This window comes from Oxyura jamaicensis, chromosome 27 (genome assembly GCF_011077185.1).
Source record: "Oxyura jamaicensis isolate SHBP4307 breed ruddy duck chromosome 27, BPBGC_Ojam_1.0, whole genome shotgun sequence".
Taxonomy (NCBI): Eukaryota; Metazoa; Chordata; class Aves; order Anseriformes; family Anatidae; genus Oxyura; species Oxyura jamaicensis.
The window spans coordinates 1172700-1195372 of NC_048919.1; the positions used below are offsets into that span (position 1 = coordinate 1172700).

Below are 22673 nucleotides of genomic sequence, written 5' to 3' on the forward strand. Positions count from 1 at the left end.
GAAAACGCATGCGCAGCGCAGCGCCGCTCAGCCTGTAACCCGCATGCGCACTCCCCGCCCTCCGGGCGCTCCTCCTCTCACGGGCGGGAGAGGGCTGGCCCGTGCGGCGGGCAGGGAGGAAGTGACGTCAGCACGTCGTCCGCGCGGGGTGGAGTAGCCGACGGAAGCGGCCTAGCGGCCATCTTTGGTGCCGGCGGCAGGGGCGGCGGGGGCCCGATGCCGGCGGAGAAGATGGCGGTGGACGGCCCTGAGCAGGTCGGGGCGCGCCGGGGGCGGCCGGGGGCGGCCGGGTCCCCGCGGGCTGCTCGCGGGGCGGCGCCGGGTCCTGCCCCGGTAGGGGCCCGCCGGGCGCCGTGACTCGGCAGGACTGACTCAGGCGGCGGCGTCCCGGGGGCGGGAGGGCCCGGGGCGCCACGCGCGGTGCCGCTGAGCTGTCCTCTCCCGCAGATGGAGATGGACGACGGGAAGGGCGGCACGGGGCTGCGGCAGTACTACCTGTCCAAGATCGAGGAGCTGCAGGTGAGCCGGCCTTGGGGGGGCAGGGGCGCCCTGCTGGCGTTGCCGCGCTTCGCGGCCGCTTTCTGCTCCGGCTCTCGTCTCCAGAGCACGCGCGGGGCTCTGTGGCTGCTTCCCGTCCTCTGGGCACCCCGCGCTGGGGTGCGAGGAGGGAGCGCTGCCTCGGGAGGGGCGACTCCAAGCAAGACTTGTGGACCAAGTTTTAGGTCACCAAGATGAGCCTCAGCCTGCAGAGGTGACAGCAGTGCTGCCCAGCTCTCGGTGATGAGGTTCTGCCAGTCCTGGGAAGGGCTGTGCTGCCCTCACCTCATGCCCATCCCAGGAGCTGGCTGTCCCTGATCCTTGTACTGGAGCCTGCTTGTGGCTGGTGTGGGTGGTTAGGCGAGGATGCTGAGAACTCAGCAAAGCTTCTTTCCCTGCAGCTTATTGTGAACGAGAAGAGCCAGAACCTGCGGCGCTTGCAAGCACAGAGGAATGAGTTGAACGCTAAAGGTACGGCTCCGCTCCTCTCATCTGCTTTGCGTGGGGCTCTATGACCAATCCTGCAGGGGGCTGCCCCCAAAACCTGTGCTGATGTCCCCCCTCTCTCCGTAGTGCGGCTGCTGCGGGAGGAGCTGCAACTGCTGCAGGAGCAGGGCTCCTACGTGGGGGAGGTGGTGAGAGCCATGGACAAGAAGAAAGTGCTCGTCAAGGTACGGGGCTGAGCCACCGCAGTGGCGAGCAGGGCCCACTCCTGCCCGGCACGTGGATGGGGTGGGGCAGGACAGACCCTTCCTTTGTCCCCACGAGAGCGCAAGCTTTGGAGGACGTGTAACAACTTAAAAAACAAGGAGTGAGAGCTCTCTTCTGCAGAGTAGCGGCTCCAGCCCCCGACCACACACGTGCAGGCAGGAGCCACCTGGGGTGCAGGGTGTTTGGTGGGGCTGGGTTCTCTGGCACCTCACCGCTGCGGTGCGTGGGTTTGGGGCATGTGGCTAGGAACTTTGAAGGGAAGTAACCCTCACGGTGGCAACTGCTGTTCCAGGTGCACCCAGAAGGGAAATTTGTGGTGGACGTGGACAAGAACATTGACATTAATGACGTGAGTGTCAGGGGGCTACGGGAGGGGATGTGTGGGGCTCTGCGCTGCCTGTCCCGTTCCCTGCCGTGGGGTCACATGGAAGGGCTGTGCATCCACGCACCGAGCTCCCCTCTGCTCTTGGCGCAGGTGACCCCGAACTGCCGCGTGGCCTTGCGCAACGACAGCTACACGCTGCACAAGATCTTGCCCAACAAAGTGGACCCTCTGGTGTCCCTGATGATGGTGGAGAAGGTCCCGGATTCCACTTATGAGATGATCGGCGGCTTGGACAAGCAGATAAAGGAGATCAAAGAAGTGATCGAGCTGCCAGTCAAGCATCCAGAACTTTTTGAGGCACTGGGGATTGCCCAACCCAAGGCGAGTCCCTACAGCTGTGGGCCTGGGGGGGGAGGTGGCACCGGCTGGGTCACCCCTGCAGGGGTCCCCACGTGTCCTGTCAGCACTGGGGGGCTGGCTGGGCCCGGGGGCTGTGTGGGAGCAAAAGCTGCCAGCAGCGCCCGCACTTCCCCAGGAGTGCTGAGCACCCTGGCAGCAGTGCTGAGGTCCCCACGTGGCACTTCTAGGGCGTGCTGCTCTACGGCCCCCCCCGGCACGGGCAAGACCTTGCTGGCCAGGGCTGTGGCCCACCACACCGACTGCACCTTCATCCGCGTCTCAGGCTCTGAGCTGGTGCAGAAGTTCATCGGTGAAGGTAAAATGGAGCGGGGCGAGGCCGACCCGGTGCCAACGTGAGCTGGAGCCCCGCTGAGGGCTCCTGCATCTTGGGGTGGCCCGCAGCAGGACGAGCACCTCTGGCATGGTGACCTGTGGGTGCGCGGTGCCAGGGCTCAGCTCCCTCCGGTCCCTGCAGGCGCCCGCATGGTTCGGGAGCTGTTTGTGATGGCCCGGGAACATGCCCCCTCCATCATCTTCATGGATGAGATCGACTCCATTGGCTCCTCCCGCCTGGAGGGTGGCTCTGGCGGGGACAGCGAGGTGCAGCGCACGATGCTGGAGCTTCTCAACCAGCTCGATGGCTTTGAGGCCACCAAGAACATCAAGGTAAGAGGGTGCTGAGCTGCCTGGGGACAGGGCAGCGTCCTGCTGGCCCTGTGGCGGCAGCGGGGTGCGTGGTTGTGGTGACGGGCTGCTCTCCTGCTGCAGGTGATCATGGCCACGAATCGAATCGACATCCTGGACTCGGCTCTGCTGCGCCCTGGCCGCATCGACAGGAAGATCGAGTTCCCCCCTCCCAACGAGGAGGTGGGTGGAGGGTGGGGGGCAGGACTTCTGTCAGTCCCCTGCAGTCCAGGTCCTCTCCTTGGGGTGGAGCGCGTTGTCCCCAGCCCTGTCTGGGCATAACTCCTGTGCCTTAAGCCCTCGCCTTGCTGCTGCTGTCCTGCAGGCCCGGCTGGACATTCTCAAGATCCACTCTCGGAAAATGAACCTGACGCGGGGCATCAACCTGCGGAAGATTGCTGAGCTGATGCCGGGAGCATCGGGCGCGGAAGTGAAGGTGAGGCGGGCCCTGCCGCAGCCCTAGGCTGGCTGAGGGCTCTGGGCGGCCCTGCCCCTTCTCCGTCCTGACCGGGTGGGGTTGCTGAAGCGTTTCTGTCCCTTGCAGGGGGTGTGCACAGAAGCTGGCATGTACGCGCTGAGGGAGAGGCGGGTGCACGTCACACAAGAGGACTTTGAAATGGCTGTTGCCAAGGTAGGTGGCGTGGGGCTCCTTCCCCCCTGCCCGTGGGCACAGACTGTCCCCGGCAGCATCGCCTGGGGCTGAACGCCAGCACTAAGGGGTGCGGGGGGGGTGAAGGAGAGGCTGTGGGTGGGGTGGGAGGGGATGGAGCCCCTTCCCTGTGCAGCGCTGGAGCTTGGTTTTAAGGGCAGTTGGGGGGTTATTCAGTAGTCTTCTGGGGAAAATGAGGCTGTGTCCTGGGAACTGAGCATCTCCTTCTTGCCCAGGTGATGCAGAAGGACAGTGAGAAGAACATGTCCATCAAGAAGCTCTGGAAGTAAGAAGGGTGAGATTTGGGCTGCGTTATCTCTAATAAAGTGCTGCTGTGGCCACATCTGTGCACTGATTTGGGGAAATGGGCCACAGGACTCTGCTCTTCATGAAAGAACCCCAGCACAAACACAGACTGCTGCTAACTGGTTTTATTAGAAAATACCCAAAATAGACAAAATGGTTACACAAAAGGCAGAGCAGGCACCCCTGAGCCGTACACCCTAGGAATATGTAAACGCCCCCCCTCTGCCTGCGACCGCCTGGAGAAGGCCAGGATGTGCCGTGAGGAAGGTGTGGGCATGGGGCTGGCAGGGTAAAGGCACTTCAGCAGGGCCAGCAGACAGTGGCACTGTCCCCTTAGCCCCTCACCCCAGCATCTCCAGTTGTCAGAGCCCCAGGGCCCCCACTGCCCACAGGCTCTTGGGGACAGAGCTACCCCTCTGCCCCTCCTTCCCCCCCATACCTCGTATCAAGGACAGGACAAGTCTAGCTAAGTAAAACAGCAGGGGGTGGAGCAATCAACTGATTGTCAAAAACAACACTAAAAACTCAGTTACGTATAAAAAGAACAGCTTGGGCTGAGCCAGCCCTTGGAGAACAACAAATCACTGCATAGTTTGAGGCAATGAGTGCAGTAAGAGGAACTCAATATATTAATCAAATACAAACCCACTGTACAAAACGCTTTTTTTTTTTATAAAACCTGTTCACAAAAATAGTGCAAAACATCGGGCACCAGCAGGGCTGGCATTTGGAATGACAAACTTTGGTTGAAGAGGGGCAGGGCCAGGCCTTCCCTCATGGTGCTGGGGAGGGCTGGCGGGGCAGGCAGCAAACTCCAGGAGGGCTTTGGCCAGAGGCAGGGCGAGGAGGGGAGCGAGCTGCACAAGGCTCTCGCAGAGGGCTGCATTCAATGCTACAGGGAGAGGCAAACAGCACGATGCAAAAGCAAGGACGCGTTAATGCACCAGAGGCTGCAGCAGGACTCAGGGGAACCAGGGGCCCCTCCGCTGCTCTGCCTGCAGCTAGAGCTTCCTGGCCGAGGGGAGGCCCCGGGGTACGAGGGGCTCTGAGTCCCCCGCCAGGCACGTAGGGTTTGTGCAAGTGCTGTATTTGATTCCAGTAAGAAGTACCGTCAGGCTCAGGCAGCAGGGAGAGGAGAAAGAGCTCCCGAGCCCCCGCTGGCCCCTTAAGTGAGGCGGATCCCAAGCACTTGTTCCAGTTCCTGCCGCCGCTGCTGGACCTGGAGGAGGCAAGGCCGGTCAGACAGGGAAAGGGGCTTGGGACAGCCCCTCCCTGCCCCCAGAGCAGTCCCTCCCCGTCTGCCCCCCCATTTCAGCCCATGGGAGCACCCCACCCCAGCACAGAGCCCACCTTGGCGAAGATGTGTCTGCCCACAGCCTCCTGAGCCCAGGGCTGCTGGTAAAACTCAGCTCGCCGCTCCTCCTCGGGGTTCCCAATCACATCTGTTATGATCTGAGCACAGGGGAGAGAAGGTGAGCGCCGCAGGTGGCTCCCTCCTGGACTCTCACCCTGCCCAGCCCTGAAATTTTACTTTGAGATCCCTCCTCTGGGATTTGATCCATTCCTGGATGAAGTCCTGCGGGTTGTTGCTGAAGCTCAGCATGAAATCACGCTGTGTCTTCAGCTGGTTGATGGATTCAATGGTCTCGTGGATCTAGAAATAATGGCAGGAGATGAAAGACAGCTGTGGGCGACCGGGTGGGAGCTGGGGTCATGCAAAGTCCCCCTAAGCAGGACACGGCTCGGGGCAGCCCCAGGAGACCCGAGCTGCTCCCTGCCTGCACCCCTGGGGGTGCTAGGAGGGGGCACCCTGCACCTTGGCATCCAGGGAGGCGATCTCCTGCTGGTTGGTGGTGGAAGCCAGGAAGTTGCTCATCTGAGCTTTCAGGGGGTCATCTACCTCCACGTCGATGTCATAGCAGGCCGTCTTCTTCTGGTCATTGGGGTCCACGCTGGGAGGAGGCAGGGTGTTGGGGGGTTCCTCAGCCTCCACCCTGCCACACGGGGGGATCCCCTCCTCCAAAAGGAACGCAAGGACCCCACTGACTGTCCCAAGGAGCCCCCAGTGTTCGGCTGATCCTTCCCAAGTGCTCACTGCTGCTTGGAGGCTGCGCAGCACCGAGGGGTGCTGTGCCCCATCAGGGAGGTACCCCCCTTCCTCTCGGCAGCCCACCCCCCCAGAGCAGTGCTCAGCACCTCCCCATGCCCCTACCTGATGGTGTGGTTGATGATGATGGGATCTGGGTGCTGCAGGAGCCCTGCCAGCTTCATGGGGATCTCAGAGAAGCGCATGCGGACACAGTTAAAGATCTGGAAGGGCAGAGCAGAGCATTAGCTTCTGATGCCAGGAGCTTCTTCTACCCAGCATGAAAAGGGCCAGGCAGGAGCAGGGACTCCCCCAGCCCTGGTTTGTGCACAGCAAGCTGACAGATGCACACAAGAGCATGCTTTCTCCAACCTTAATGGGTGGGAAGGGTGCTCTCCTCCCAGCAATGCCCCAGGTGAATCTTGCTGGTACAGCAGGGCAGGGGCACCAACGAGGCATGCCGAGGAGGGGCACGGACTGACCTGACGGAAGTAGCGGTTGCAGTTGATGTACTCCTTCTCGTGACTGTCCTGCAGCTTGTTGTGCTTGATGTAGAGCCAGAGTGCCTGCATGATGCTGGCACGGGTCTGGGTGTGCACCCCAAGCAGGCGAGCCAGGCGAGGGTCCAGTTTGTACTGCGGTGGCTGCAGGGACAGGACACACGGGATTAAAGAGAGGAGGGGGTGGTACGTGGAAGGGCCCTCCTTCAGGCACTGTGCCCCACACAGCCCTTGTGTCGCTGCAGGCTGTGAGGGCCATGCCAGGAGCTCTCTCTGCTCCTTTTTATCTCTACTGTGCCCCACACCAAATAACCCCAGAGCATCGCAACAGCCTTGTGAGGCTCTTGCCCCAGCCCAGGCTCCTTTGCCTGCTCCAGATGAGCCATGCCGGGGGGGGCAGCAGGGCACGGGCAGCACCCATGCAACCCCCAGCACCTACCTGGTGATCCAGCATGAGCAGCAGGGTGCACTTCACATTGACATCGCCAGGACGCTTCACTTGGAAGCCATCAGTCTCCTGGGTCGTGGGCAGTCGGTGCCACTACGAGAGCGCAAGGGGTGACTCTTTAAGCGAGCCAAGCACTTACAGGATCCAGGAGACGACAAAGCCAGTGCCTGGGCTCTGTGCAGGCAGGCAGATAGCCTGGACCTTGCCCTCCAGGCAGTCCCTGGGAGTCCAGTCCATCCACCGAAGGAGCCCACTTGGTCCTGTGGACACTGGTGTGCTTCAGCCCAGAGATGGCTGTAGGCAGTTTGGGCAGACTGCTTGAGTTACAGCCCGAGCACTTGATACCAAAGGCTCAGATAGCTCCTGGGGTCCTGCTTCACCCACCGCAGGGGCTGCATGTCACAGCTGCTTTCACAAACCATCCCACATGTGATGGGGATTCACCTCCACCAATGGGGCACCACCGCAAAAACGGGTGCTTTCCATGGGAACAGCACGAGCTGGGTGCAGGGAAAGCCTGCATCAGGCAGAAGCACCCAAAAAAGATCTGATCCCACTTATAGGGCATCATCACCTGTGTCTGGCTCCATATTTGCAAATTTCTTGGGGGCCCAGGACTGCCTGCAAGTCATACATGAGAGCCACATCCTGACTGCAGCCTGACATCTCTCAGCTCCAGCTGTGGACTTGCAGGTGAGAGGGGGCTAAGAGCCAACCCTGGGGCAGCCAGGAGCTGCAGCATGCTGCTGGGAGCCCTCCAGGTGAAAGGGGGAGGGCTGGCCACGCCGGGCTGCCAGCCAGCCCCACAGAACTGAAAGCTGCAGCCTGGAAAGCACAGCAGTGTAGTCCCCTGGGAGGGCTCGGCACTGCTTCCCTGCGTACACAGCACCACCGGAGCTGCCTCTCCACCCCAAAGAATCCAGTGAGCCTTGCTGATGCTGGGCTGGGGAGCTGAGCACCTGCAAGGTAAGCAGCAGGACCAACTCTCTTCTCCCATTGCATCAACCAGTTCTCCCCACCCTGCCCAGGGCACAGAAGCAGCCCTGCAACACAGCCAGGCACACCTCACCTCCACCAGATGGTTGTCTGGCCCATACAGCTCTTTGTCCAGCTCGATGACGAGGCTCTTGAAAAAGGAGGAGAACTTCCTCTTCTGCTTGCTTGGCTGCAAAACAGAGCATGTGAGGCTTGGCCTGATGCTGCCAACCATGGGGGGCCCCAGCCTCCAGCACCCAGAGAGCCAAGCACATTGCAGCTTGGCTCTCAGCACAGAGCACTGTGAAACCAGCACAGCCTTCCTACCACTCCTGCTTCATCCCTGCCCATATCCTTACGTCCTCCAGCAGTTTGCCTTCCACACGTAGCTCCCAGGAGGCCACACGCTCACCACCCTCCCCTTCTTCTTTGGCTGGGGTGAAAGTGTTGGAGATGTAAATCCTCAGCTTCCGCTTTTGCTGTGGAATTGGAAAACAAAGAGGGGGGCGCTTGGAGCAAGAGGGTGGCTAACAGCACCCATCTCGCAGTCTCCTACCTCCACCCCCCCAGCTGCTCGCCCCTCTGCTCTGTCACGCACCGTCAGTGGTTTCTTAATGGCCTCCTGAATCTCCATCCTCTTCCGAGCGATGGTTTGGTCCAGCTTGCGCTCAAAGGCAAGGAGGTCCATGTAGGCCTGGGATTCTGGGACCAGTTCCCGGATCTGTCAAGTGGAAACAGTCAGTCAGGACAGTGCTGCAGCCCCTACATCCAACCCCAGCAACTATATCAGCACCAGGCTGACACACCAAGGAGTAACCAAGTGGTGAGCCTGGCACAACAGCACCATTTCTCACTTCAAACAAAGACTACAGCCTTGCAAAGCTCTCTCCAGATGACAGAGCTGTACTGTTTGGAGCTTGTCACCATGTCAGACAGCCTGCCCTGGGTCACAGGCACGTAACTAGACTCTGTGCTGTCAAAAGAGACCCCCAGGAGAGAAGCTCAGCAACGACCTGGAGTCTCCACCCTAAGCCACTTCTGCTCCTTGCTTGCCCAAAGTCCTGCTTGTTCAACCTGTGCACAGCCTGCTACATGCTCCTGCTACCCCACAGGATGAGACAGAAATCTTCCAGGCCAGTTTGGGACTGAGCAGAAGCAGCGAGCAAGCAGAACATGGCCCAGGGAGATCACGATCCTCCTCCCATGGGGACCTCCTCACTCGAACATCACCTCGCACCGAGGTGACACTCACCCTCTGTGGCAGGACCTTGTCAGCCATCTTCCTCCTTTTCACCCTGCAAGAAGCGTAGACAGGAAAAAAAAATAACCCTGTAGCAACTGCAAGACACTGTGGGTCTTGCTGCCTGCCTCGTCTTGGGAGCCACTGCCAAGAGCCTGGTGGCTCTTTTGGCCACTTCCAGGCATGATGCACGGGGACAGGCTCTGGGGAGGTGTCACGGTGGCAATGCCAGCTGCGTGCCATGAGCATTGTTCAGTCTGAGGCAGGTTCCAGGCTCCTGCTGCAGCAAACAGCACGATCCGAGGGGGCAAGTCCCCTGTAGGGCTGCTCTAGGGGACTGGCACTTGGAGTTGCAGGAAGGGGATGAAGAAAGTCTGTAAGAGCATCTAGAGTACATGCCCTTGGAGCAAGTGGATAAGAGATTACATCCCTTTGGGCAAGCCAAGGCAATTGCACAGGGGGAGGTGTGGGATCTCTACACCATCAGCAGGGAAAGAAACCTAGTCCCTGGGCCCATTTTGCTGTGCAGCTCCCAGGAACAAGAAGAAATACACAGGAAAATGCTGCCTTCTGCCCCGTTTCTTACTCAGATATGTGGAGTCCAGCATGGGGAGAGTTTCATTTCCCTTGGCAGCATCTAAACCAGTAGGGCAGGAAATGTGGCATCAGTGCTGCCATCTGGAGGTGTCCCAGGATGTGGCACTAAGAGCTGGCAGGTCCTGGCCCACCACCCCGCAACCAGCTGGGAGCAAGGAAGCTCGACCGGGCTCTGCGCCCAGCCCTGAGCTCCCTGGCCATGCATGGCTGATCCCACACAGCCGTGGCCTTATCCGGCTGCTAATGTCCTCATTCAGCGGGCAAGGATGTCTCTGCCCCTCATCCTTAATCCCCAAATTGCTCTGGAGCACTAAATGGATGTGCAGCCTTGGCACAGAGACCGTGACTCCCTGTGAAGCAATCAAAAAGCCCTGCTGTGCAGCAAGGGCAGGGAGCAGGACCTGCACATCCATTAGGACCGAGGGACCCTGAGAAACAGCCTCCAGTAATCAAGAAACCCTTGTGGAAACAGGAACAGGCAAAGCAGCCTCGTAAACAAGAAAGGAGCTGCTGGCAGAGCAAGCAGTCACACTGAGACCACAGCCTCACGTAGCATCCCTGCAACTTGCTGCCCCCATCAACGCTGCTTGGGAGCAGCCTGCCTTGTGCCAGGGCTGGGAATGAGCATCCAGCTCCATCTGTGCCTGCCAGGAACAGCAATCCCTCCCTTGAGAAGGGGGAGGGACCCCGAGGAGACGGTGCTGAAGCCAACACGCACAGAGAGGCGTTTTGGTTACTGGTGCTCATAGCGAGGGGGAGCCACAGACCAAGTGATCTGTCCCCAAACTCACCCACCGCTACCACTCTGCATCCCAGTGCCCAGCTCTGGCAGCTCTCCCGCTGCTGGGGGTTGAGCTGTGCTGTGGGTTTTGGTGGCGCAAAGCTACCAGGAGGCAGCGGCCGGACCCAGCAGGTCAACCCCCTGACTCCAGCCTGGCTGCGGGTGCTCCCACGCCACCCCTTACCCTCTCCGCTGGCTGGCCATCGGCGGTTGCGACTGAGGGGCCAGCAGACGCTTCCTGAACGGGTCCATCATCGACTGCGGCAGGCCAGGTCTCAGCGGGGAGGCTGCTCCGTATGGGGGTGCTCCCGGCGGGCCCACCTGCAGCCCCGCCATGGGCATCCGGCTGCCTGGTGGCATCCCAGGGCGCTGGTGGGGGAGAGAGAGCGGGCGTTAAACATGGGCCCTGAACCAGGGAAAGGGCATCAGGAGCAGCAGCCTTAATTCCTCCAGGAAGAACAAGAGGAAAGCAGGAGGAGGAGAAGGCACTGACCACAGGGGCCTCACCCCAAGGATGGATGCAGGGCTGGGGACACCCAGAGTGCTGGCAGGTGCAGAGCCGAGCCACTGCCGTGCTCCTCCCCACGCAGAGAGGGACATCGGACCTGCGGTGGCACAGACCTGTCACCCCGGGGACTGCTGATGGCAGCATGGGTTGAATGGTGGGTTGTACTGGGTCTGGCTGGGATGTTAACTTTCCCTGCAGCAGCCCATACAGTGCTGCGCTCTGCACCTGTAGCTAGAACAGCAGTGGTATCACACTAGTGTTGTGTCTGCTGCTGAGCAGTGCTGGCACAGCATCAGGACTCTCTCTAACCCTCCTAGGGGGTGGGCAAAAAAGTGAGAAAGAAACATCAGCAGGGCAGCTGACCTAAAGCAACGAAAGGGATATTCCATACCATATGATGTCACACTCTGCAATGAAAGGTGGAAAAAGGAAGAAGAGGGGAGGGGTGGGCTCTCGTAAAAACATCTGTCCTCCTCCTGAACACTGGCTACGTGCGTTGAGGCCCTGCTTCAAGGACGTGGTCAAGCATCGGTCATTTGTGGGAAGTAGAGTAATTTCTTTCCTCTGCACTTCCACATAGCCTTTACTTGTTTTGTTTAGTTATTCCCTTTCCCCCTCCCTCTTCCCCTTTCCTTTTTTTCCCTTTAGTTGAATTGTTTAATTAATAATAATATTTCCTTAATAACATATACATATATATATATATATTTTCTCTTTAATTAAATCATCCTTATGTCAACCTGTGAGTTGTTCTTTCCTTTACTTCTTCCCCTCCTCATCTGAGGAGGGGGAGTGAGAGAGCGGTTGTGGTGTTCAACTGCCTAGCACGGTAAAACCACCACACGGGTTTGTCTCTGGGGCTGGTGGATGTTCCTCCTGGTAGCTCCCCTTCCTAACAGCCTGGTCACGAGGCTGACGTGCAGGGAGGAAGCTGAGCTCTGGGGATGGGGAAGTCCCCTGCGTGGAGGGGATGGAGGTGAGGGCTCATCCCCACCAGCACTCCAGCTCCTGCCACATCCTTTCCCCTCCAGGCACCCAGAAGGGGCATTTACAAGCCCCAGTGTAATGCTTAACCGCTTCCGCGAGGAGTCCTGACCTGGGATGGCACCCGCAGCCCCTTGGCCAGCACCAGCACCGCCAGCTCGCGGGTGCCACTGGCTCTGCACTGCATGCAGCCCCCGGGCACTTGACAAACGGTTGCAGCATCCCACTGCTGCCTGTCTCTACCTGTTCCAGCACGCTTTGCCAGCGCTCTGAGCCGAAACCCTCCTGGGATCCTTTGATCCTCCACCTCCCCACTGGTGAGGAGCTGGCGAGGCTAGGAAAGCCACCAGGCCAGCAGAACAGCATTTCTCCCCTGCCACAGGCTCCTTGACATGCCAAGACAATCCCTGTGGCTCCTCTCCCGCCTTCGCTCCTGACCCGCATCCTGAGGACAGAATTGAGGCTTCGGTGGAGAAGAGCTAACGAAGCTGCCTTGTTATCCCGAAGGGGCCAGGAGTCCGGCAAGGAGAGCTCAGCTGCAGACAACGCTGCAGGCTGACGAGTTTATCTATGTGCAGGTATTAATTGCAGTGCAAACCCGGTGCGAGACCACCACTGGCAGCCTGCTTGGCCTCAGCAGCTTTTTCAGGCAGGCTCAGAGCCACGGCGAGTGGTCGGAGCCCAAACCCACTCACCTCCTTGCTGGTGTGGCTGAAAAAACAGTACATGGAAGAGCTCAAGGAGCAAAAATGGCTCTTCCTCCAGAACCATCAGCATCTCTGCAAATGCCAAACCCAGCTGAAAATCCCCAAAATACCAGCCTCGGCATGGAGAAGTGTCTCACAGCTGGAAATCCAAGCAGCAGCAGGCCGGGAAGCGGCAGGATCAGGGCTGCACGCTGAGTTTCAAAAATACACACACACAGCCTGTTGCACAACCATATGCTGCTTTCACCTTTGCTCAGCTTGCCTTTGAAGCTGCACCTACAGCGCCACAGCTCACCAACCTGCCTGCGCTACAAGGCAAAAGCTTTTTCTTAACAGCCCCCAGATGTTTTCCTCCCTTTGATCAGCCACATTTGGGCAATGAATCGCGACCAGCAGGACCGCATGGGTGTTGTCTGTGCAGTCCTGCTCACTGCAGCTCCTGGCCCGGGGCTGTTCAGCAGCGCAGCGTGGCTACGGGAGGACTGTGCTCCGGGAACTGTGTTGACTCGCCTGCAAGGGCTTCTGAAGAACAACTGAGCCAGGAAAAGGAGCTGTGAAACTTGTAATTAGCAAAAAAGAAATAGGGAACCCCCCAGAGAAGCTGCTCAGGGCCAAGGCTACATGCAGTCACTCTGCGGTCACCCGTGACTCTGTGTCTAAGAGCCCCAGAGCAAGCAGCAGCACAGAGAAGACAAATGACCACCAAGGAAACACCTGGGTGTTTCTCCAGCACCAGCAGCCCACACAGAAAACCATTCACGGTGACACAGTGAATCCAGGGTTTCACAAGTTCCCTGCATGTAGCTTGACACGGCTGCAGGACAAGGAGGACAAGGACCCCCTGTGTGAGCCCACGGCTGGGGGAAATGCTGCTGGCATCTTCCTTGAGCAGCTACGAGACGACATGGCCACGACCAGCTCCTGTTCCCCCAGCGCTGATGCCAGGCCCTGAGGTCCCTGTGCCACTCCCTGGATCACATTGCTGAATCCATCCCTGAAATGAGTGATAACGGAGGCTGTCTGAAATGAACTGAGGTCTTCAACAGCTCCACACAGGGGTAACGTCTACTGCAAGGTCTCCCACGCATCGGTCTGCTTGTTGGGAGGCCAGAGACTGCTCAGACCCAAGGAGAGGAGAAGCTTCTGTCGGCTGGGAGAGAGGCAGCACGAGGACAAACGCACCTGGCGAACTGAAGACTTGAACGTCCCTTCCACAGACGACCGAGAACCATCAGCTTCAGTGAAGCTGCCTGGGGAGCGAGCCCCTTGTGGACCTGCATTTGATCATTTTGACAAGCCCCACAGGGAAGGCAGAATCCTCCGCGTATGTTTTCTTCTCTGTTTACCCTTAAGATTTGCAAAGAGCAGATGCAGAAGTCTCTCAGCAAAGCAGGGCGGCCTCTGCTGTGTCCAGCCAGCACCGTCTGGGGCTGCCAGCCCCCTCACCTACAGGCTGCAGGCTCCTGGCATGCCAACACAGCGTGGCCTTAAAAAGCTCTGGTTAAGCCGTTAAGCAGCATTACAGCCCCAGCGGGGTGAAGCCTCCAACACCCTTCAGAAGCCCTGGAAATTAGCAGGATGCAAGAGGGTTTAAATTCAGGAAATTTTATTAGAGCAGCTCACATCGAGACCTTCCTCCCATCCTTCCTGGCTAATGGAGCTCCGTGGAGCAGGCTCGGGGGCTCCATCCACCCCTCTTCATCCGGGACAGCGCTCTGGTCCTGCCCCTTCCAGATACCTCCTTGCTCTCCCCTCTCTGTCCCACCACCACCGCCTCCTCCTCCCGCCAGCAGGGCGGACAAAGGGCAAAATCTCGCAAGCTCTGCTCCAAGGAACGAGCTGGATGGCATCCAGCCCTCCCCATGGAGAATGAGTAGAGCCATTTGGAAATGGGACAGAAAACAGCTTGTTTCTGCTCCCTGCCAAAGCTGAAAGAACGAATGGGGCTGGCTGCAGTGTGGCGGTTCATCCCAGGTCAGCGTGCATTCGGGGAGCTCTGTTTAGAGTCAGCTTCAATTGGATCTAGCGGGGGCTGGCGTGCCTCTCGATGGACATTCGGTCGCATGGTAGGAGCCTCCCAGCCTGCCAAAGGCCTCTTCTTGAGGAAGGGCTAGGCCAGAAATCAGATGCTGGTAGCAGAAAGGGAAAAACGAGGGGAACAATAAATTGAAGGATGGATCTGCGAGAAGGCAGGCTTGGGAGCGAATTGGAAGAAAAGCAGCAATTCAGAGAACAGCTCCAGAGTCTCTCTCTGTCCTCCCTCTGAGAGCATGGATCTTCCCTGCAGCCCCCCCAAGGAGGGGGAAGCTCCTCCCAGGCACGGCACAAACAAAAGGACCATCTGCATCGAAAACAAGAGCTCGCCCATCCCACCACGCCTCTCATCAGGAATGTGAGCGGAGCACGCGCTCCCGAGGGCCACCACGTGAAGGACACATGCGTGCAAGAGGGCTGAAATGCCCCGAGCCCCCACGGCTTCCTGCAAATTCCCCAAAACACAGCCTTGAGAAGTGCTCATAAAAACGCCAGCTGAGCGGCCCTTCCTGACGCACATCCCGTTTTGGCGCCGCGCAGAAAGGAGAGATCGCTCTTTGCACACACTGAGGCTCGGGGAGAGAAAGCCCACATGCATCCTCACCCGGGGCTCTGGAAGCCGAGCCTGGAGTGGCGCCAGGGGCCGGCTCTTCCTGCGAGCTCCTCCAGCTTCCCATTGTGCCACAGGCAGAAAGCAAATCCTGCTCGGACAGGATCCCAGCTCTGCTTGGGCTGGGCTCACAGACAGCTCAATTGCCCCAAACCACGGCTTGGGATGAACCGTGGCCCCGCAGCACACCTTCAAAGGCTGCCGTATCTCTGTTCATTCTTATCCATGAGCAAATCCCTCCTGGGAGGGCGCCAGGAAGAGCCTGGGTTAGCATCGGCAGCGACCTTCAGCAGGAAGGCGTTACTGCCACTGAGGTGCCGCTGTGCACCGCGAGCTCTCGCACAGCACCTTGCTCCCTGCCAGCCCCGAGCCACGGGCAGGCTGCTGCTCTGAGGCAGCTCGCGATGCTCGGAAGATTGGCCGTGTTTCAGGAGTTGGAGTCTCTGCTAAAAACTGTAGGCGAGGAAATAGTAAATTAAAGGAAGAACGGCAAAGCAACAGGCAACAAAACTGATCAGGCTGAGGACATGTGCTGGCAACACTTCAAGCACCAGCCGAGATATTCGGGTCCTGACAAACCTGCCTGCCTGGGGCCTCATATCCGCAGCCACAGATGTTCCAGGTCAGAGGCTCCGGCTGCCTCACCACGAGCCGTGCAGGCTGCGCCGCTCATGTCAGGACCCAGTCAGCAGCTCCGCTGCCCTCGGCACGAGCATGCCAGGCTTGTAAACTGCGACACGCGGGCTCGGGGGGAAAGGCCACGTTAGTGAAGTTTTCTCCACAGCTTCCATGCTACAAGGACTTGGCGAGCATACAGAGCGATGCGCTAGTTACAGCCTGGGACTTCCACCTCGTGCCGACGTGCTGCATTCACCTTCCCTGAACATAGTACGATGAGGGCAGGACAGGGGGAGAAGGAGACAAGAAACAAAGAGCGACCTGGAGAGACTGCAGCAGGCAGAGAAAGGAGAAGGCAAGGGATTTAAATGGTAACACAGGTGTTAACGCAAACAGGAACAAGGAAGAAAGGTGTTTGGTTCCCACTTGAAAGAGAAACCGTGGTAGCCTCGGTAAGGCAGCACGGAGGCACCCATGGGAAGAGCAGTGCCTGGCACAAAACACTGCTCAGATGTCCAGGGAACGGCACTGAGAGCCCCCGAGCAGAGGAAGACGGAGCAAGGACCTTCAGCACCAAGTTCTGGAGATGCTTCCCACCAAGCAGAACCTCACTGCCATGTTTCCACAGGAGAAACAAAGGGTGCTCTGGCCTCTGTGGTTTCCCGCCTCCCTCTTGCCCCGAGAGGAGAGCATTTCTCTGCTTTGTATCATCACTTCAATTAACTGGATGCTCAGCCTCTGATGAAACCTGCCTTGGAAACCGTCTCCCCCGGGAAGGGTGGGTCACGCAGACGGGCACGAGGCCTGTCCCTGCTTTGTGTTGCAGCTCCAGCCCCAGCCATCGTGCCCGAGCTGCCTCCGAGCCAGCCCCGCTCTTCCAACGAGCTGGAAGCCCACTTTCCTCCTCCCCAGCGTGGATCCAGTGGATCTGGGCCAGGGCAGAAGGATGCGCAGACCGCAAGCCCCAAGCCCTGCCCTGGCCATCCAGAGCCCCACTCCACGAGGAGTCAAAGCAGCTGAGCCTCCCAGTTCCTCCGAAATCACTTTGTTAGCAGTTGTTTGGATTACAACAGCCTTTCCGTCCCATGGAAATGGGATTCCTTCTTGTCAGCAAGTGTCAATGAAGCCCTTTTAACGTGGCACTTCACTAACTCTGCTTTTTGCCACTGATCCGTGCCAGCAAAGCAAAAGCACAGGCTGACTCCAAGGCCAGAGAACCATTTTGCACAACCCTTTCCCCACTGCACGACCTGTGTTAAAGAACTGTGTCACAGAGCCAAACCTGCTCCCTCCCCCAGCGTCAATCTCGTATCTCGGGAGAAATCTCCTGAGCCTGAAACTTGCACCACAATAAGCAGAAGAAACTCCTGTTGAATCGGGATGCAGGCACCTGCCACCAAGCAGCCGATCGCCCATTCCCTGAGCACGCTCCTGAAAATCCTTCTCCTTTCTGCTCTGGAAACATCAGCTCCCACTGGTGCCAGAGGGAGTTGTGCTCTTGAATTCCCTCCTTGAGCTGCTAGTGAATAACCAGACACGCAAGGATGTCAGAGGATTAGCATATGTTTAATAACCCATTGATTAAGGAGCCCCTAAGCACTCACTGGCATAGATGAGGGCTGTTGCGTTTTCTAGCGGCCAAATAATGGTCAAAGTTCTTCATTACACCAGGGCATAAAGGAGCAGAAGGGGCCTGAGTCATTCGCTACCCCCCGAGAGGTCCCGCGGGCATGGCAGGGCTGACCGCTCAGCGGGGAGGAGCTGCTTTCCACCGCCTGGAAATTGCAAAACAAAGGCCAGACCGTATTGATTAGACCCGCTGTCCCCTCCCGCTGCAAGGCAACCGCCAGCGAGCAGCCGGCCAGACACAGCCCACGGCCAGACACAGCCCACGCTGCTCACTGCCGCCCCGCGTGATGTGGCTTTCCCGAAGGCTGCAGCGCGGTGCCATATGCTCAGTCCCACCCTACCCCATCCACACGCTCCCAGCACCTGCTCCGAGCGCGGCGTTTTGGCCGGCGCAGGGGGAAAACAAGCATATGTTCTCCTGTTTACCCACAGCAGAGCGGCAAGCGATGCCCGGCTAGATTTTGCACCCTGCTGCAGGGCAAATCCTCAGGACCCCCCCAGCCCTCTAGCCTTTAGTTACAGCCGATGTGTGCCCAGACTGGCCTTAGCTGCCCCATCTCAGATTTCACTTCTGGGCTTTTCGGCTTTCCGGGTTGTTTCCTCATTTTCTATTAGCAAGGTTCACAAGTTGGAAATTCCCTTGGCTTCATCCATTTCTTAAGTTTTAATTCACACAAACAACGCGGCAGCACTGGAGGAGGCGATTGGCAGTGGCTGAGAACGTGTTGCACAACTGGGCTCCTCCATTTCCAGCCCGTCTGCAAGACGGTGCTTTGCACCAGAACCAAAATAATCACCCCGCGTGCATGAGCGAACCAACAGGCAGGCTGCGCGCGCAGGGGGAGGCTGAAAGCGAGCGTCAGACAAAATATCTTACAAAACACTTGCAGGCAGAAGACAGAGCAGTTTCTGTGGCTTCTCCAGGACTGCTGATAGGATTTCCTTTCCCAGCCCTTGCCTGTCCCCACTCTTTCCCCTAATATTTGCAAGCACCTGCGTCACCATCTCTCCAGCTTCTTCCTGACAACACCCGTCTGAAGTTTTAAACGGTTGCCTCTAAGTTTTCAAAAGATGCAGACAAATGGGTTTCAGGGCACGAAACGTGCAACGGGGGCACGGCTGCAAAGCCTGAGCCGCGCACAGCGCTTCCTGCAGCGGCTCGCGCCCCCCCGGTGGGTTTTCTCCCATCGCCAGCGGCCCCCGAGGGTGCCCGACGGGGACCACCCGTCCCCACGTGCTGCCGCAGGGCCGAGCAGGGCCGATCGCTTCGCCTCCCGCAACTTTCAGAGGAATTTCTAAGCGCTCGCGGTGGAGGATCGAGCGATGGCAGGCGCCTTGCAGGAGCCAGGCCCGGTAAACCTGCGACCGCCCCGCGTTGTCTCGGGCTTTTGTGGGCCCGGGGGTGCCGCGTGCCCTGAGCCGAGCCCGTGGGGGCTCCGCTGGGGGGCTCAGGTTGTGTCCGCCCCGCGGGAAGGGCCCCAACCGCCGGGCCGGGTGCCAGGGGGACACGGGTGGGAGGGGGGGAGGGGAGGGCAGAGGGCACACAGGGGTACGAAGCTCCAGGACTGCCCCCCCCCCCGGCCCAGGGACACTTCACGAGGCCTCCAAGATCCCGTAACACTCCCCGGCCCCAACGCCACCAGGGCCTCCCGACACCCCTCAGGGACCCCCCCCGAGCCCCCTCAGCCTCCCCCGAGCCCCCTCAGGGACCCCCCGAGCCCTCCCGTTCCGACCTCAGCCCCCCTCAGGACCCCCCCACCCCGGGCTTAGCCCCCCTCAGGACCCGCCCCCCCTCGGTCCCCCAGCCCCCTCACCTGGTACTGCGCGGCCGCGGGCCCCATGGGCCGGTAGCCCGGAGCCGCAGCGGTTGCCGGAGCCGGGCTGGGGCCTCTCATGATGCCGGGCCCGGGCCCGGGCCCGGGGGGGCGGCGGGGCGGCGGGGCTGGCGGGCGGCAGGGGGCTGAGCGGGAAGGCGCCGCGGGCGGCCATGGCGGGGCCGGGGGGGGGGGGGGGGGAATGGGGGGGGGTGGGGGGACCGGCGGGAGCGGCCCCGCCCGCGCTGCGATCGGAAGCGGCGACGGCGGCGGCCGGGGCTGGAAGCAGCGCGCGGCGCCCGTAGCCTCCGCCCCCCCGCGCAGGCCACGCCCTCTCAGGTAGCCCCGCCCCCGAGGGCACCCCGCCCCGCTCTTCGCCCCGCCCCCGGGGGCAGAGCTCCGGCCCCGCAGTCCGGGGGTGGGGGGCGTGTGCGGGGCACCGGGGCCTGCGGTGCCCCAACCTCACCACAGGTGCGGGTGGCCCTACGGGGCCTGCTCTGTGCCAAGGGCTTCGGCCGCTGCCCCCCTCCCCGCCACCGGTGCTCCCGCGGCCCCGGCTCCCCGCGGCGGGCGCGGCGCGGAGCAGCCCTGGGTCTGCCTCCGTCTGCGTCCCCCCGACCCGGCCCTGGGGGGCTTCCCCACGCGTGCTCAGGGAGCTGCCCGACGGTGAGACGAGGCTTGCTTCCTTCTCTTTTTCTCTTCCCCCCCCTCCTTTCCCTCCTTTCCTTCCCCGGGGTAGCCATCCCCTGGTCACCAGCCCTCCTGCCCCCCCCGGACGCGTCCCTTTTTGCCCACACGGGGTGTGGTGGGGAGGGCAGCGGCCAGGCCATCCCACAGATGGGATGCGAAAGGCTTTTTCTCTTCTGGCGCTGGGTTAGGAGTAATAAAGTGGATGTTTAACAGACCTTCAGCTGGAAACTGCAAGTGAAAATGGGCACCCTGAAGGGGACAGGGCCCTCTGGCAGTGCTGGCGTGCTGCGACGGGCCTTGCTGCTCATCACAGGGTGGCCAAAAAATCCCAGTGTTCGTGTGGGGTGTTCGTTGTTGTCTCTTGTTTCTCTTTTCCATCCCATGCTGCGAGGCGGCTGCTTGTTGCTGCCCTGCAGCTTGTGGCGTCAGGGCTGGCCCTGAGCTGCTTTGTGGCCGTGCCGTGAGCGGTCCCTGGAGGGGCTCAGCTGGGGAGTGTGGAAGCGCTGCCGAGTGCCCTGCTTTGGTCTGATTACCCAGTAATCAGACCCGACAAGCAGGGTGCCCCCTTTGAGCTTTGCTTCATGAGCACTAGATGGAGCAAAGCACCAAAAAGTGAATTTTCCTGTTAAATTACATCTCCCGCATCACTGCTATTTGCGTTAATCCTGGTGGTAGGCCCCCACGTCTGGAAGAAATGGGGATGAGAGGAGGTTTTGAGGAACTTTTTACTCCCTGCCTGGGGCTGTCCTTGCCTGGGTCTCGCTCTGCCTCCCTGCCTGCCTGCTTCTATCATGTGCACCATTATTAAAATCTGTGTCTTCCCTTTGGAAGGCCTGACACTTCATTAAGCAGAACATGAAGCCCTGCTCCAGTGGCAATTATAGAGCCGCTAATAACCCTTAATGAAATCCCATGAAAGGCTGAAATACCAATCTACACAAACCGCATTAGCTCTCTGAAATGAACCCCGCATTTATCAGCAGTGACACATGGAGACAAGCCATGCTCAGGGACCGTACTCCCTGCCTGGGAGTTCTCCCCCCATGACACCCCCTCTGGGCCGGCTTCGTAACCTTGGTGCAGATTGGGTCGCTGTCTGCCATCCCACTACATCTGCCACCAGACTTTGGGGAGGTTTTCCAGGATTTCACGGCAATTCAGGTGCCATGTAGTCCCTGTCATAGAATCATAGAATATCCCGAGTTGGAAGGGACCCACAAGGATCATCAAATCCAACTCCTGGCACCACACAGGTCTACCCAAAATTTTAGACCATGTGACTAAGTGCACAGTCCAAATGCTTCTTAAATTCAGACAGGCTTGGTGCCGTGACTACATCCCTGGGGAGCCTGTTCCCGTGTGCGACCACCCTATCAGTGAAGAACCTCTTCCTGATGTCTAGCCTGAACCTCCCCTGCCTCAGCTTGACACCATTCCCGTGGGTCCTATCACTGGTGACTAAGAAGAATAGATCAGTGCCTGCCCCTGCACTCCCCCTCGTGAGGAAGCTGTAGGCCGTGATGAGGTCTCCCCTCAGCCTCCTCTTCTCCAGGCTGAGCAGGCCAAGTGACCTCAGCCACTCCTGGTACGTTTTCCCCTCTAGGCCCTTCACCATCTTCATCACCTTCCTCTGGACGCTCTCCAACAGTTTTACATAATTTTTGTACTGTGGTGCCCAGAACTGCACATTGTCCATTTGGTGAAGGCACTGGGAGCAGTAAGAATGATGCTGAGGTTCCCCTCCAGCACCTTCAGCAGTGTCCAGGCACTGGGGCACAGGCAAAACCCATCTGAAGGTGACAGTGAAGCCTCTTTGTATCTCTGTTATCAGTGAAGAGCTTCCTGTCAGCACACTCCTTCATGCAAATAGGTCAAAGAGGATCCTTTCAGCCCTTGCCCTCTCCTACAGGGCTTGACCTCAGTGGGACTTTGTCACAGTCTCATTTCTGGTGGCTTCTTAGTTCAATGGGATGGCAGCAATGCTGGGTTTTGATTTTCCTACCTTGTTTCACAATGGGCCATGCTGGGCACCAGTTTCCTTTCTCATAGGAATGCCGTGCTCCAGGGCTCAGAGCTGCTTTTCCTGCTTATTGGTAGGAAAGAAACCTGAGACAGAAACATCACTGTTTTTTTTTTTTTTTCCTTTTTTTTTTCTTTGCTGAAATGTAAGAGATGCCAATAAAACCAAATAAACTTGGGGAAATAAGGTAGATAAACAAAAGGCATACCATAAAGAAATGCCAGCACAACAGCAATTTAATTTGCCTGCATATATGCTCTGCAATGCAGTCAGTAGGTACAAGGCGTCCTGCCGTGATGCTGCAGGGCCCTTGCACAAGCTATGGGCTTGCGGGGAAAGAAGGCGAGGACTGGGAGGATTACAGCTTTATTGTTTTTCCAGCACATTTTTTGTTCCCGTTGTTTTACTGTGAGCACACAAAAATCCCCAGGGCTTGGAGCTGAGCACGACCAGCTGAATGACCTTCCGCAAGTTGCTCCTTTTCCCTCTTTCTCCCACCTTTTCCACATGGTTGCAGTGGTAAATGCTCCATCCCAGCCAGCCTGGTGCCCCCTGTATGGGGCAGAGGCTGCTGATACATCATGTATTGCTAAGCAGAGCCAGGCTGCATGGGAACATCTGGGGGTTTCCAGGCCCATGGTGGGTGCACTTTACAATCATTTTATTGCTTGAGAGATCCTGCAGCTTGATCACTACTTCCCTGCTTCGATTCATCTCCAGGGGGAAAATCCGGCTTTCCTTTTCCCCTTAGCGCTGAGAGCCTGGAGGTGCCAGGGGAGCTGATGGGACATGGGGTACTCGCAGCAAGCTCTGCTCAGGGA

General features: G+C 59.0%; 2 protein-coding genes and 1 long non-coding RNA gene across 3 annotated transcripts; 1 reads left to right on the top strand and 2 right to left on the bottom strand.

Moving 5' to 3' along the window:
- Nucleotides 1–95: 95 nt before the first annotated feature.
- PSMC5 (proteasome 26S subunit, ATPase 5) lies at nucleotides 96–3648 on the top strand. The gene is given in 13 exon segments (XM_035347748.1): nucleotides 96–255; nucleotides 448–519; nucleotides 939–1008; nucleotides 1111–1208; nucleotides 1541–1597; nucleotides 1724–1954; nucleotides 2161–2178; nucleotides 2180–2288; nucleotides 2448–2638; nucleotides 2741–2839; nucleotides 2982–3092; nucleotides 3201–3287; nucleotides 3542–3648. Coding segments are annotated over 13 exon segments (1236 nt in total). The 5' UTR covers nucleotides 96–216; the 3' UTR covers nucleotides 3596–3648.
- A 569-nt stretch (nucleotides 3649–4217) lies between these two features.
- On the bottom strand, nucleotides 4218–19435 carry SMARCD2 (SWI/SNF related, matrix associated, actin dependent regulator of chromatin, subfamily d, member 2). The gene is made up of 13 exons (XM_035347747.1): nucleotides 19143–19435; nucleotides 10423–10607; nucleotides 8873–8915; nucleotides 8219–8341; nucleotides 7980–8099; nucleotides 7715–7810; nucleotides 6637–6738; nucleotides 6180–6341; nucleotides 5824–5921; nucleotides 5428–5563; nucleotides 5143–5265; nucleotides 4962–5063; nucleotides 4218–4830 (listed from the first exon to the last, which is right to left on the bottom strand). The coding sequence occupies exons 1-13, from the start codon at nucleotides 19221–19223 to the stop codon at nucleotides 4777–4779; spliced, it is 1425 nt and encodes a 474-aa protein (XP_035203638.1). The 5' UTR covers nucleotides 19224–19435; the 3' UTR covers nucleotides 4218–4776.
- On the bottom strand, nucleotides 14027–18573 carry LOC118178887. The gene is made up of 2 exons (XR_004756316.1): nucleotides 18206–18573; nucleotides 14027–17474 (listed from the first exon to the last, which is right to left on the bottom strand). It is a non-coding gene; the product is annotated as an uncharacterized LOC118178887 (long non-coding RNA).
- Nucleotides 19436–22673: the final 3238 nt, after the last annotated feature.